Source organism: Xiphophorus maculatus, chromosome 13 (assembly GCF_002775205.1).
Source record: "Xiphophorus maculatus strain JP 163 A chromosome 13, X_maculatus-5.0-male, whole genome shotgun sequence".
Classification (NCBI taxonomy): domain Eukaryota; kingdom Metazoa; phylum Chordata; class Actinopteri; order Cyprinodontiformes; family Poeciliidae; genus Xiphophorus; species Xiphophorus maculatus.
In genome coordinates, this window is record NC_036455.1 from 23,835,947 (window position 1) to 23,849,049 (window position 13,103).

The 13,103-nt window shown below is 36.8% G+C and overlaps 1 protein-coding gene across 6 annotated transcripts in view; it reads left to right on the forward strand.

Moving 5' to 3' along the window:
• Positions 1-13,103, forward strand: part of kcnq4 (potassium voltage-gated channel subfamily Q member 4) — a 63,302-nt gene that overhangs the window by 31,294 nt on the left and 18,905 nt on the right. For 2 of the 6 annotated variants that reach the window (XM_023345255.1, XM_023345256.1), the window contains 10 exons: positions 3,459-3,549; positions 5,286-5,412; positions 5,551-5,726; positions 6,211-6,336; positions 8,064-8,174; positions 8,272-8,367; positions 8,440-8,528; positions 11,048-11,173; positions 11,485-11,505; positions 12,918-12,974. In XM_023345255.1, coding sequence (XP_023201023.1) covers positions 3,459-3,549; positions 5,286-5,412; positions 5,551-5,726; positions 6,211-6,336; positions 8,064-8,174; positions 8,272-8,367; positions 8,440-8,528; positions 11,048-11,173; positions 11,485-11,505; positions 12,918-12,974 — 1,020 coding nt within the window. The remainder of the gene's footprint in view (positions 1-3,458; positions 3,550-5,285; positions 5,413-5,550; positions 5,727-6,210; positions 6,337-8,063; positions 8,175-8,271; positions 8,368-8,439; positions 8,529-11,047; positions 11,174-11,484; positions 11,506-12,917; positions 12,975-13,103) is intronic. The other 4 variants (XM_014476088.2, XM_023345257.1, XM_023345258.1 and 1 more) reach the window with 3 other exon arrangements.

Below are 13,103 nucleotides of genomic sequence, written 5' to 3' on the forward strand. Positions count from 1 at the left end.
TGTGACTTTGTGAATTAATGTACCGAGTCTGCTCTCAGCTTTAGCGAATGAGCCTGCTGGGGTGATTTAGTGGATGCAGCCTTGAGGGAGACACCTTAAACTTAAGATGCTCACAATTCAGTTAAAGTAATTATATTGACATCAAATCACCCAATTGGCATTCAGGCTGAAAGCAAACGTAGCTTGAAGAAAAGGAAGGGCAGACTGACTTCACTATTCACTGGTAAATCACCGACTTGTATCCTTCAAATTAAGGTCTTGACACGTCTCACTAAAATCTCCAAAATGATTTACTTGTATTCAGAAGTCTCAGAAGTCAGCTGTGTACACTTTTAGAGAGATAAATCAAATTTGCCTCATCTTTCCCTGAATGAAGATCTAAATATACTGAGGCCGTCCCGTTTGAAATAAGATTTAGGGGTTTTGTTACCCCACACACCGCAAACTGGATATATTAAGGTGATCAGTTTGTGGACTGTACCTTTTTTGTATTATTGTTTGTAAAGTCCTCTATTACCTTTTATGTTATTTGTCTGCATTTTGATGTCATAATTATTAGTATGTTTTACTTTCATTGCTACAATAGCAGAACATACTTGTCCATTTTTGGACAAGTATGTCTCCATACTCCATATTAGATTCTTTAAATCTTTATGCCTTAATCAATGATGAAAAAGCCATCAGCCGCACTCTAGGCACTGCAGGCAAAAGCATCCTGGGAAAAAGAAGCCACCTTTCTAGGTCCTCAGAGGCTCTGCTGGTGTCGCTGAAGATGACTCTGCCTTTTCTATAAATGTCTCCAGTCCTGTGTTTGCTGGCTTTACTATTGCTTTACTAGTGGCAGTGCCCTTCATGCATCTTATTCACTGAGGAAGAGCCTTGTAGATTGTAGAAATAAAAATTTTTCATATGTGTGTATTTCCTGGAAACTTCAAATATGAAAAATGTTGGTACACGGATTCCTTTTAGGAAATCCATCACTGCAGATTGAAACTTTTGCTAAAAAGAGAAATCAGGTTATTTCTTCATCTTTTTAACTCTGGGAATCCTTCGTCTATATTTTATAAAAGCCACGCTGTGCTGCACTTTGTTTCCTGTCATAAAGAAGGGGTCAATAAAAGAAACCATTTGAGATGCCGCCCTACCTAATCTCCTCATTGTGGACGTGCATACGCTGCACTTTGAGTTAATTGAGGGGAAAAAAGTCAGACAGTTTAGTCAGCATATTACTCAGCTGATGAATGACCAAAATGCATTATTTCCACAGCGTCATCAAAGTTGTTTTTTTTTCTTCTTTTTTAAAAAAACGAACTATTCCGATTATGAAGCATAAACCGCTGTGTGCGCTTCGCCACACCGAGAAAAGAAAACATGCAGTGGTAATCTGGGGTTTTTCACGCTTGGTGTCCGGTCTCTTCCTAGCTGTCGAAGGTCCACTTTGTCTTTCTATTTGTGGCGTCTCACCGGCTGCAAACTGCGGTTATGCAGGCAGACGGCACAACAGCCTTAGAAGTTGCTTACTGAGTCGTCGTCCTCCTTGTTTGTGATGAAAGTCTCGGTTCTGAGGAAGATGTGGAAAACAAAAGCAGAAACAAAACTGAATGTTTTTAACTCACAGATCTAAACTTGAAGCCTCCAAGTTATTCACTGTTAGATTCATCAGGATGGTGTGATTCCCCACATAGACATAGTTGAGATCTATCCATTTAAAAAAGAGTAAGGAGTTATTCCTTTACATTTTTTTTTATTTATTAGGAGTTTTTTATTATTATTATTAGGTTTCTGATAAATAATTTACCTAAAACATGAGAGAAGAAAAAGCAAACCTAAATTGATCAGAAATTATCCATTTATTAAAATAAATCTAAAATAATAACCTTCATGTTTAAATAAATTGAAAAAATATAAAGTATGCATCATCAAATTTCTGTTTATTCTTTCTCTTTACGGATATGAAAGATGCATTGATTTTTCTGTTGGAGCATATTTCTCTTTAAGATCTTTTCAAGTATAATCACTTTCCTTATGAGAATTTATGAGCCTTATAGGGGGTATTTTTTTATCTCTATTTCATGTTACAATGTAATTTCCTCATCAAATACTAGAATGTTGCTTTGATTCATACATGTGTGTTTGAGGAATCCTTGAATCTTTAGTTTAATCTAAACGATGTTGCCGTTTTAAATAAGAGAATATATCTTTTTCTTTTCACAAACCTAACATAACTTGTTCCTAAATATTTTTCCTCAACAGTCGTGTTTTGCTGAATGAAATAATTGCCAAGCTTCCTTACATCTGAAATAACTCTGGAAAAAATGAGTTGTTTATACCAGCGTGAGAGCAGCTTAAACACAAGGCACAGTTATTCAATATTTATGTGGTTTCATTTCAGTGCAGCGCTGAAGCAGGAGTGGGACTGTAATTTTTGTTCAAACTTAAGCCGTCGCCTTGCTTAAAAAAAAAAAAAAATTACCATTTCACACCAGTAACATTTTTTAAAGGTTTGTTTTGAGATGCAACAACATTATGTCATAACTAAATGATACGTTAACTGAAATATTCTCAAAAGCCTTTTGGCTTGTTGTTCTAATTCAGTTTTCTGAGTTCATCAGCAGGAATTCATGTTGCCTGCTTTTCTGTCATGATGATGAATATTATTAGCCACATCTGTTCACTCTCTGGCCACCAGGTAGTGGCAAAATGTGACCTTTAATAAGGACGGCAAATATATTAATCACCATGAAACTTTGCTGCAGTTTCAATAAATGTCACAATGTTTTGACTCTTTATCGTTCTCTATAACTGCATTTTGTGTTTGTGTAAAGTTATGGATCAATAATTTCTTTAACTCATTAGTGTTATGTCCTGTGTGTTTTTTGTGACGCCTTTTCTATGTACATAAACATATTATACATAGTTGGACAACTATGATTCTTGAGGGTCCATTAATGCATGCCAATCTAGAATTCAATCATGACCAGAGACACAGCAAATGCTTTTGTCAAACTTCCTGGAAATGCAAAATAATGTCCAAGTTTCCATCTAAAGCCTAATATCATTTACAGAGAGCAAAATTGGTCTTTTTACATCCACAGTTAGTGCAGCCCAATGAAATAATTGGTTATCTGCTGCTGAAAACCTTCAAAATTTCTTTCAGATGCGTCCATTTCTCATAAAGTTTTGCTAATATCTGTTAGCACGCTCTCTCTCTCTCTTTCTTTTTATTATTTTGTATAAAAATTGCAGAACTTTTAAAAGGTTTGACAGTGTGGTATTTTTTTTATTGGTCACTGACACAGAATGTGAAGCCTGCATATTTTAGTAAGTTTTATTCAGCTCATTTGACCTGAGAGCCCTATTGTTTATGTGTTCAAACGCGTAACTCATGCCTGATTATAAATCAAAGTGCTGCTTAAAAAAATATCAGAAACTTAATTAGCAAAATATGTGTGTTTCAGTTTCCTGCTGGTGTTCAGCTGCTTGGTGTTGTCTGTGTTTTCGACCATTCCTGAATACCAAAAGATGGCCAATCAAGGCCTCTTCATCCTGGTAAGATCTCCTCTTCATCTCTCCGACACATATAAGTGACATATAGCACGCATTTTCAGAGTCTCCTTTATATATACATTTGTATTTGCATTGTTTTTGATCATAGAAGTAGTTGTGTAAGCAATTGAGCGGATTCAGGTGATGTTGACTTTGCAGGAAATCAGACATGATGCTCTAATCCTAAAAGTCGTCCCTTAATCATCTCTCTTCTTCTGTGCTATAACCGCTTTAGTGAAAACTAATGGATGCTCACTTTTCCTTCCAAACCTGACTCATCCACCTCCTCCTTTCTCTTCTCCCGCCTCACTCATCATTATGTGTCTTTTAACAGCAATGCTCCTGACTTTCACATTCGTTTAGTTTACACTGTCCGTCAATCTCCTGCCATTATCGGCCAACTGGCCGTCAGTGAACTTTACTTACACTATCGGCATCATTTATTGACATTTTGGTCCTGTTGAGTCCAGAAATCTGCACTATTAAATGAAAACAAGCAATTCTGTGACTTAGTTTGTTTTACTGTTTTATAAATAGTCTTGAAATCTTGCAGTTCAATGTTTAAAGTGACAATGATAATGACACAACAGTGTTCTTCTATGAACTACTGACAACACGTCTCTAAAATTCAAGCAAAAATTTTGTGTTTATTTGCAGACAATGAGAAATGGTCAAAACAACGAAAAAGATGCAGTGGGGTTAGACCTCAAATAATGTAAATAAAACAAGTTCATATTTATTTACAAACAACAATACTAATGTTTTAACTCAGGAAGAGTTCAGAAATCAATATCTGTGGAATAACCGTGAGGTTATTAACCATATTTTATATATATACAGTACAGACCAAAAGTTTGGACACACCTTTTAATTCAATGAGTTTCCATTATTTTCATGACTATTGACATTGTAGATTCACACTGAAGGCATCAAAACTATGAATAACACATGTGGAAATATGCACTAAACAAAAAAGTGTAAAACAACTGAAAATACCCCTTATATTCTAGTTTCTTCAAAGTAGCAACCTTTTGCTGTGATTACTGCTTTGCACACACTCTGCATTTTCTTGATGAGCTTCAAGAGGTAGTTACCTGAAATGGTTTTCACTTCATAGGTGTGCCCTGTCAGGTTAATAAGTGGGATTTCTTGCCTTATAAATAGTCATGAAAATAAAGAAAACCCATTGAATTAGAAGGTGTCCAAACTTTTGGTCTGTACTGTATATATATATATATAATCACTACAGCATTGAGAGAGCTTTTCAGATCTGCAAATCACATTTTATGGGATGTATTAGATCAATGCATTCACAATTTTTCTATAAAAATCATGACATCTTCTTTCTAAAAGCCCATTCTGCTTTGACTGGTGAATTTCAATATTAGCAACCATGACCTTGTCTTTTGCACTTTTCCATTGGGATTTTCTGGAATTTATTTTTATTTTATTGTTTTTTGAAAGCTGTGAAATAATGAAGCTCTCCAGTTGGAAGGTTGGCAATCCAGTCCTCAGCTCTGCTTCATGTTCCAAGTGTTCTTGGGTAAAATGCTGAACCTACAGTTGCCATAAATACTCTGACTGGTCTGCGATGTCAGAACAAAAAGCGTTGAGAATGCAAATATAGAAAACGCTGTGTGAATTGGTCAATTTGTAACCTATTGTGTATGCAAACACCTAGAGAAAGTTTGTGATGAATGGATCAAGATGCGGCGGATACGTTTGTGTGTGATTTGCAGGAGTTTGTAATGATCGTGGTGTTCGGCTTGGAGTACTTCATCAGGATCTGGGCAGCTGGATGTTGTTGCAGATACCGGGGATGGCAGGGACGCCTGAGGTTTGCCAGGAAGCCCTTCTGTGTCATAGGTCAGAGTCTGTGTGTGAACAGTCAATCAAACCCAGCAGTTCTGTGTCTTCCTGTGGACAACATTTTTTCAAACATCATCTCGTAACGACCTTTTCCTATCTTTCTGTTGCTGTTTTGTTCGAACGCCTTTGCTGTAGATTTCATCGTGTTTATCGCATCGCTAGCGGTGATCGCCGCAGGGACGCAGGGCAACATCTTCGCCACGTCAGCCCTGCGCAGCATGCGTTTCCTGCAGATCCTGCGCATGGTTCGCATGGACCGACGCGGAGGCACCTGGAAACTACTTGGCTCCGTGGTTTATGCTCACAGCAAGGTGGAAATGACAAAACTGCTACACTTGTTCTGATAAAACAAACCTGACTGCTCAAATTTATATTCGAGGAATATGAAGTTTTATCCAAGCTTACTTCTACTTGGGTGGCATGATGGTTTCTGTTTGGATGAATGGGTTATTAACAGGGGACATGAAAGAAAACATGCTAATTAATTAACGCTTCCCGCCTTGAAACATGCATCTCACCTTGAAAGCTGTTCGCTTTGAGGGGCTTCTTTTGCTGACAGGAGCGATGCACATCCTACAGTCAGCATTATGTAGTGAGCTACAATGATGATGATGAATTGATGTAAACGCTCTCCGAGCGCAGCGACGCAACCAAGTCAAAGTGCAAGCCAAATGCAATTATGAGGCAAAGCTTAACCAATAATGACAGTAGTGACATGGTAACGACAGCAGGGATCTGGGTGTTAAAGAAGCTGCTGACGACTAACGTGATCGATGTCCATTCTCTGCCTGACAGGAGCTGATTACAGCCTGGTACATCGGTTTCCTGGTGCTCATCTTTGCCTCCTTCCTGGTCTACCTGGCTGAGAAAGACATCAACTCAGATTTTGGCACCTATGCAGACTCCCTCTGGTGGGGGACTGTGAGTACTGCACAACCCCCCCTGCCTCATTGTTTTCCCAGCGAGTGGTGACAGTAAATTTTTATGGTGGCAAAGCTTTCAAGAGCAATTTAAGCTTTTAAATGTCTCTTCTCAACTATAAAAACTGAAGAAAAAAAAAAAACAACTTTATAGGTGATTAAGCAACGTTGCTTAAAACCACATGAAGGCGTAGCAGGGTTATGGCGGTGTGCTGACTATTTAATTTCATTTATTGTATTGTTTATTTGTCCAGAAGGACCTTTCACAGCTGATTAAAATGAAAAGTTAAGATCAACTGTAAAGACAATAAAATGATGAAAAAGAGATATGAAACAACACACTTAAACCTACTGAATCAAAAATAATTAGTACGGTTCTGGTTCATTTTTAGCCAATTCTTTATTTAATTCTGAATCTTGTAATCTCAGTTATGGTCTCAAAATCAGATTTTTATTTTATTTTTTCATTTCAAACAGGTTTCTAAAAAACAAGAAATCAGTAGGACAAATAAAACATGTTGAGACATAACCAAGAACAAAATAGTTTGTTCAGTACTACGTTTCTGTTTGAAAAGGAGTAGGAAGAAGTGGATACTTATTTAATCCAATCCATTGTCTCAATTTAATGAGATATATTACTAATGGACTCAATAATTATCAAATATTTGTCATTTAAACCATCTTGTAATATTTATGTGCCTGTTCAAATGGTAAATTGTTCCAAAGGTTCCTGCAAAATGGTATTAGTACTATTATTATAAAATGAAGCTTACTTTAGGATGTAGGATTGATTCTTCTTCTTAGTTATTAAAGCCACATTTTCTTCTTTTTGAAGTAAAATTTCTTGCAAAAGTAGCAACAGCCCTTGAGCTTTGTCACATTTGATCATGTTCCACCCACAAACCTTTGTGCGTATTTACTGGGATTTTACGTGATAGACCTACATGAAGTAGCTACAACTTTTCTACAAATAAAAATCTAAAAACTTTGACTTACAATTCTGTTCTGCTCTGCAGGGTCAGTACTTTGTCGAAGCTTCAACTATTTGGAGTCTGTTTCCAGCATCTTTCAAATCTATAGACTCACATTTTTTGTTCAATAACTTTTGCAAAAAGAATCCAAGCTCATTTATATTGAATAAGGATCACCTGTAAACAGCAGTTTCAAAGGCTTGGAGTCACAGGTGCTAAATCAGATTGTCTCATTGGCAGGCAAACATTTAACTCGGTGTCAGTTTTTCTTTAAAGGTTAACTTTACCAGCATCCCACAGCATTATGCTGCCACCACCATTTTTCATGATGTGATTCTGATATGGACAAAGTTGGAATTTAGCTTCATGGACTATCCCTGCGATGAACTCCATATGATTTTTCCTGACCTGCTGCCTTCGCTGGTCTTCATGCATAATGCTGAATGTTCACTAATGTTCTCCAACGAACCTCTGAGGCTTTCACATGACAGCTGGATTTATACTTAGATGAAATAACTCACAGGCAGACTTTTTAGATCATATAATTGGGTGTCTTTTAAGGCATCACTAGATATTTACTTTGAAGTATCAGAGCAAAGGGAGCCGAATACTTATTAGATCTCCTTTCGCAATAATAAAAAAAGCTGGAGAAAGTTAAAGGGGACATGCTCTATGTACTGGGTTGTCTGCTGCATACAGTTTACATGTTGTGAGGATCACAGCTTTTCTTTGAGACCTGAATTTTTCATACATTCAGATAACTTTGACCACCATTGGGTATGGGGACAAGACGCCTCGTACGTGGCAGGGACGACTTCTGGCGGCTGGCTTTGCCCTCCTGGGTGTCTCTTTTTTCGCCCTGCCTGCTGTAAGTTCACTGTATTTGCAAACATCCTTATCTGTGACCTTTTTTTTTTTTGACAAAAAACAAAATTAGCAGCTTTTTTTTTTTTTTTAATCTTTAGGGAATCTTGGGTTCAGGCTTTGCCTTGAAGGTTCAGGAGCAGCACCGGCAGAAGCACTTTGAGAAGAGGAGGATGCCTGCTGCAAATCTCATACAGGTGATCGACTCAGTGTAAGCTGATGTTATGTTCTGCTGGGCAGTGTTGACTCTGACCTGTTCATCCCTCTAGGCTGCATGGCGTCTCTATTCTACAGATGCCAAACACTCGTATCTAACAGCAACATGGTATTTCTACGACAGCATGTTGCCTTCGTTCAGGTAGGTGTTGCCATCAGGCCACCTGGTCTGCAGTGAGCTGAATCAACAAGAACCACAAACCGCGTCTTACTTAAAATACTGACAGCTTCACTCTAAAGGTGAATAAAAGTAATAAAAAACGTTGGATTATTATTCAGATTATACAATTAATTCAGTGGGATAAAGCAGCATTTTGTCACTCGAACGCTCTTCAGTTTTAAACACAGAAATTTCACAACCATTACGTAGTTACACTTAATAACATTTTTATGCATTTTATGTTTTTTTTATTTATTTATCTACTTTAGTTAATTTTGCATTTGTGCTCTAACTTTTATTTTTGTGATTTTTTTTAAAAAATGTCCCCATCTCAAATTTTTAATTTCTTTTTTTTTATATTAATGGAAAAATATTTATTTTTTGAGCTACTTGTAATCTAACTTTTTACATCCAAGCCAAATACATGAGGAAATAATTCAATCGGGACTTTAAAAAAATAAAAAATAATAAAATCTTTGAGGTTTAACGAATGTGACCAAAAATGTACAATCATCAATTTCGTAAAAGAGATGCGTTTTAGCTTAGTTTGCTAAAATGTATCTGGATTATCTTTACATGTATCCAATGAAATAAAACACAATTTAAAACATCACGGTTATTTCACGCAGACTTTTACTTTTATGAGTCAAAAAATAGCTGCTAAGAGGGTATCAGCTCAAAAACAGTAAAAATTTAAATTATTTCGATAAATTTTAATTATCCAATGGATTTACTGATATATATAGTTGTTTAATAATATACTGATGATGCATCAAGTCATTTTATAAAATTTATTGGAAGCAGGATTTCCAGTTGCTCTCCATAACAATCGGAAAGTTTGCTTAGTAACAGGAATAAATAAATAAATAAATATGAACATGTAAACTTTACTTTGATTCATTTTTGGAGCCTATGTCTGTTAAAATAACCTCAGGACACTTTTCAAACAATACTTCTAACTTTATCAATAATAAATTGTTGATTAGTTTTGAATTTACTTTTTGTTAGATGTGTTGGAGTATTATGGCCACTTGATTGACACTTTTTGTAGCTTTTGAAAATATATCAAGAATAATGTCTGCCTCTTAAGAATAATATTGAAATGCTTCAGAATATGTTTAAGAAATAAACATATTCTTGCCTTTTTCATTCAGAAACTAAAGCATCATCTATGTAAAAGTACTTAAGTTTAAAGAAAAACGGCTAAATACTCAACGACGATAAACTATGCAAAACATATTGGTTGCTGGTTTCAAGCAGAAATGTCCTCCTGGTAGACCAATAGCTAAACTTATAGAACGGTTATAATCATGCAACATGCACTATATTTGGTCTTATAGTCTCAAACTCCAGTAGTTGTGCAGTGTCTGACATCAGTGTCTTGCTTGGCATATTGGTTCTAATAACACCTTTTGCTGCTTAAGGCTTTGTTGATGGATTTAGTCATTATGTTGTGTGGAGAGTAATGTTAGGTTAACTTTAGAAAGGCTGTTTCTGTCAATATATTGGGCTGTGTATCTTGCGTCACAGAATCTATCGACAGTAGGGGGGAGTAAACACTCTTCAGGCTTAAATGGTTTCAGCAAGAAGCAAAGAAATATTCACAGTCGTTAAATTTGCCATCTTAGTTACATGGTCAGTGGTTCAAATAATCCAAGCAATAAACTAAACCTTTGTTTCCATTGTTTCCTGAACAAGAAAAACCAAACCAAAGGACGAAACACGTTGACGCAACCCAAAAGGAAACTGCAAACCGGGCATTGCTATAGGATTTGTGCCTATTGCATTTTGTATGTCTTTCATAAAGCAAAGTTCTGTTTATGTCAACATAGATCTAAATGGAAACCTAGAACAATACGAGTGCCTCTGACTGGTGCTACCACTTCCTGCCCAAGATGGCAAACTAAGTTGACTCTGCTGATGGTGGCAGCTCACAAATCATCCTTTGCGCTTGAGTCAAATAAACTTAAATATAATTGTTTTTGTATTTCAACATTATTCTTGATACTCTGACTTTATTCTTTCCATAAGTAAATGCAAAAAGGTAGTCTTTTTTTTCCCCCAAAATGACCCTAGTGCTCTTTTGTACTTTACATGCAAAGTCATTTTCATGTATTAATTTGACTAATTTTTGTTTACTTAAAAGGAGGGAAACATGAGAAGCTTAAATCCAAATGGCAATCTCCACACATATTGTGTAGAAAACATGAACAGTAAAAAACCCCATCATCCATGTCAAAGTCATACAACCGCAAATTAAAAACAACTAAACGCAAATCAAAGTCGTCCCTCCACAAAAAGGAAAAACATTTATTGTAGGCCGGTTAAGTTTTATGGTTAGGATCGTGAATTTATATAATTTCTATCATGTATCCCTTTTCTTTTGAGTGTTTGGACCATTAAATTGTCTTTTTGTGGCTCTCCATTGTTTGGTGTTTTTGTTATTTTGTTCATTTGTCATGTTTTGTTTGTTTTTGTTCATTTGTGCACGTGGGTGTCAGAGAACTGACGCTACTGTTCAGTCACCTCCAGCGACAACGTAACACCAAGAAGGTTCTGCAGAACTCCTACAACACGCTGCTGTCTGGGCTCCGGCCCTACAGCTCCCCCTATCTGTCGAGGGACAGGTAGGCACCTCTTTCAGGGCCCCAGTGCGTCCAAACAGGAGGCCCAAAAACACAGTCACACACACTGATCATCAGACACAAGTTAAATCAGGACTGACTGACACAAAGCCAAATCCATGGAGGTGTGGTTCCTCTACACGTCCTTTACTAACCTGAGTTCTTACCGTTTTACCGTCTGCAAAGTGCAAAGCTCATGCCCCAGCCATCTCTGCCATCTCTCGCCCCTCACTCATCAGTTTCCTCTTCCTCTCTTCCTTTCCTTTATGTCCATTCTGTCCTTTTCATGGCATCCATCCTCCATCTGTTCGTAGGAAGGCAGAAGCTCCATGCAGGTTTGTTCTTCACGTCACGAGCTTGTAAACTAAAGGTTATTGTTAGTCAAAGGATTACGATTGGGGATGAATTTATTGCATATCTGAAATATTGACAAGTGTAAACAAAGGGTTGGTTATTTAATTGGTTATTTACAGGCCGTATGCATGCACCGGATGAAAGAAGCATGTCAGGGTTCTTGGAGAATCAAGGCTTCTGGAAGATTTCTCTTGTTTTGAGGTGCTGCTGTCACATCATGATGGTTATACTCAGGTGAAACCCTTAACTGCTATATCCTCTTTTAAATAACACTCATCTCCCCCTACTGAGTGGGTGTATCTCAATAATCCAAAATTGCCTTCATGATTCACATGTTTTGCTTTAACATGGTGTGAAATAAGCAAAACTTTGAAATGGCTATTCGGATCATTGAGAAGCAACACTTCACTTTGAGATGCACCGGTTGTCTTGCTTTGTGTTGTAAACTAGAACTTAAATATATTGCAGAATACTATATAGATCACAGTTTTTTCACTAATTTTAAATCCGTTTTTGTAAAGAAGCTTCCTATATCAACTTTGGCCATTTTTTAAAGAATTATAATTTAAAAAAAAAAAAAAAAGAATTTGAAATGAAAATAAGAGCAATGTTCCAAATATCTATTTTAGATATTCTTCCATACAAATTCATTAATCATTCACAATATGAGTAGAGGTCGGTTAATACCAATAGGAGCCACTGTAAAACAAGGTTTTGCTGAAATTTTAATGCAAATTAAAATTTGCATTAAAATTTGCAAATTTTAATGCATTAATTTGCATTTTAATGCAAATTAAAATTTCTTAATGATTAGCATGATTAGCTAGGATCTGAAATCTCTAGCCAGGCTGCTTTCTAAATCCATCATATTATGTAATACACAGATTTGGAAAGACAAAAAGCATAAAACAGATCAACTTTAGGTTCTGTCTTCCTATTTGTCTGTTAAAAGTTTAGTTCCCACTTATTCTTTCTGCCTGAGTGAATAAGTCAAATTGTGATTAAAAAAAAAAAAGTTTTCTTCCAAAATTCATTCTTAAATTTCAACCGACTTCTGACTTTATTTTTAAACATCTCACTGAAAGGGCTGCATTGGGTCACCTTCAACATGCAAGTACTATGGTGTATTCATCCGTTGGAAAAAAAGTGGTTTTATTTAGTTTCACTATTAAATGTAAATATCCACCAGTTCAGGCCACCATCTAATTTCTCGGTGCATCTCTAGCTTCACACCTTCCACTCTCCATCCCTTAATCTTCACTACACCTTATTCTCATGGGTTCACCATGTACCCAGGCTGCATCCGAGGACTTCTTGTCCTCCTCCACCCACACTCCGTCCACTCCCTCTCGGCCCCTCACCGTCTTTCCCTCTGCCTTGTGTGTCTCCCCAGTCAGCTCCTTTCTAAAAAGCGAGGTCTCTTCCGGATTCATGCTGGGCGCAAGCAGAGGTACCCACAGCAACAATCCTGTGCACGGGGCACGCTAAAACGTCGCAGATCGATAACTCTTACTTCTTCAGCAACACATCCTGCCTACCTTGCCTGTAGCACTCAAAGATTTGTGGGCCGGATGCAGTG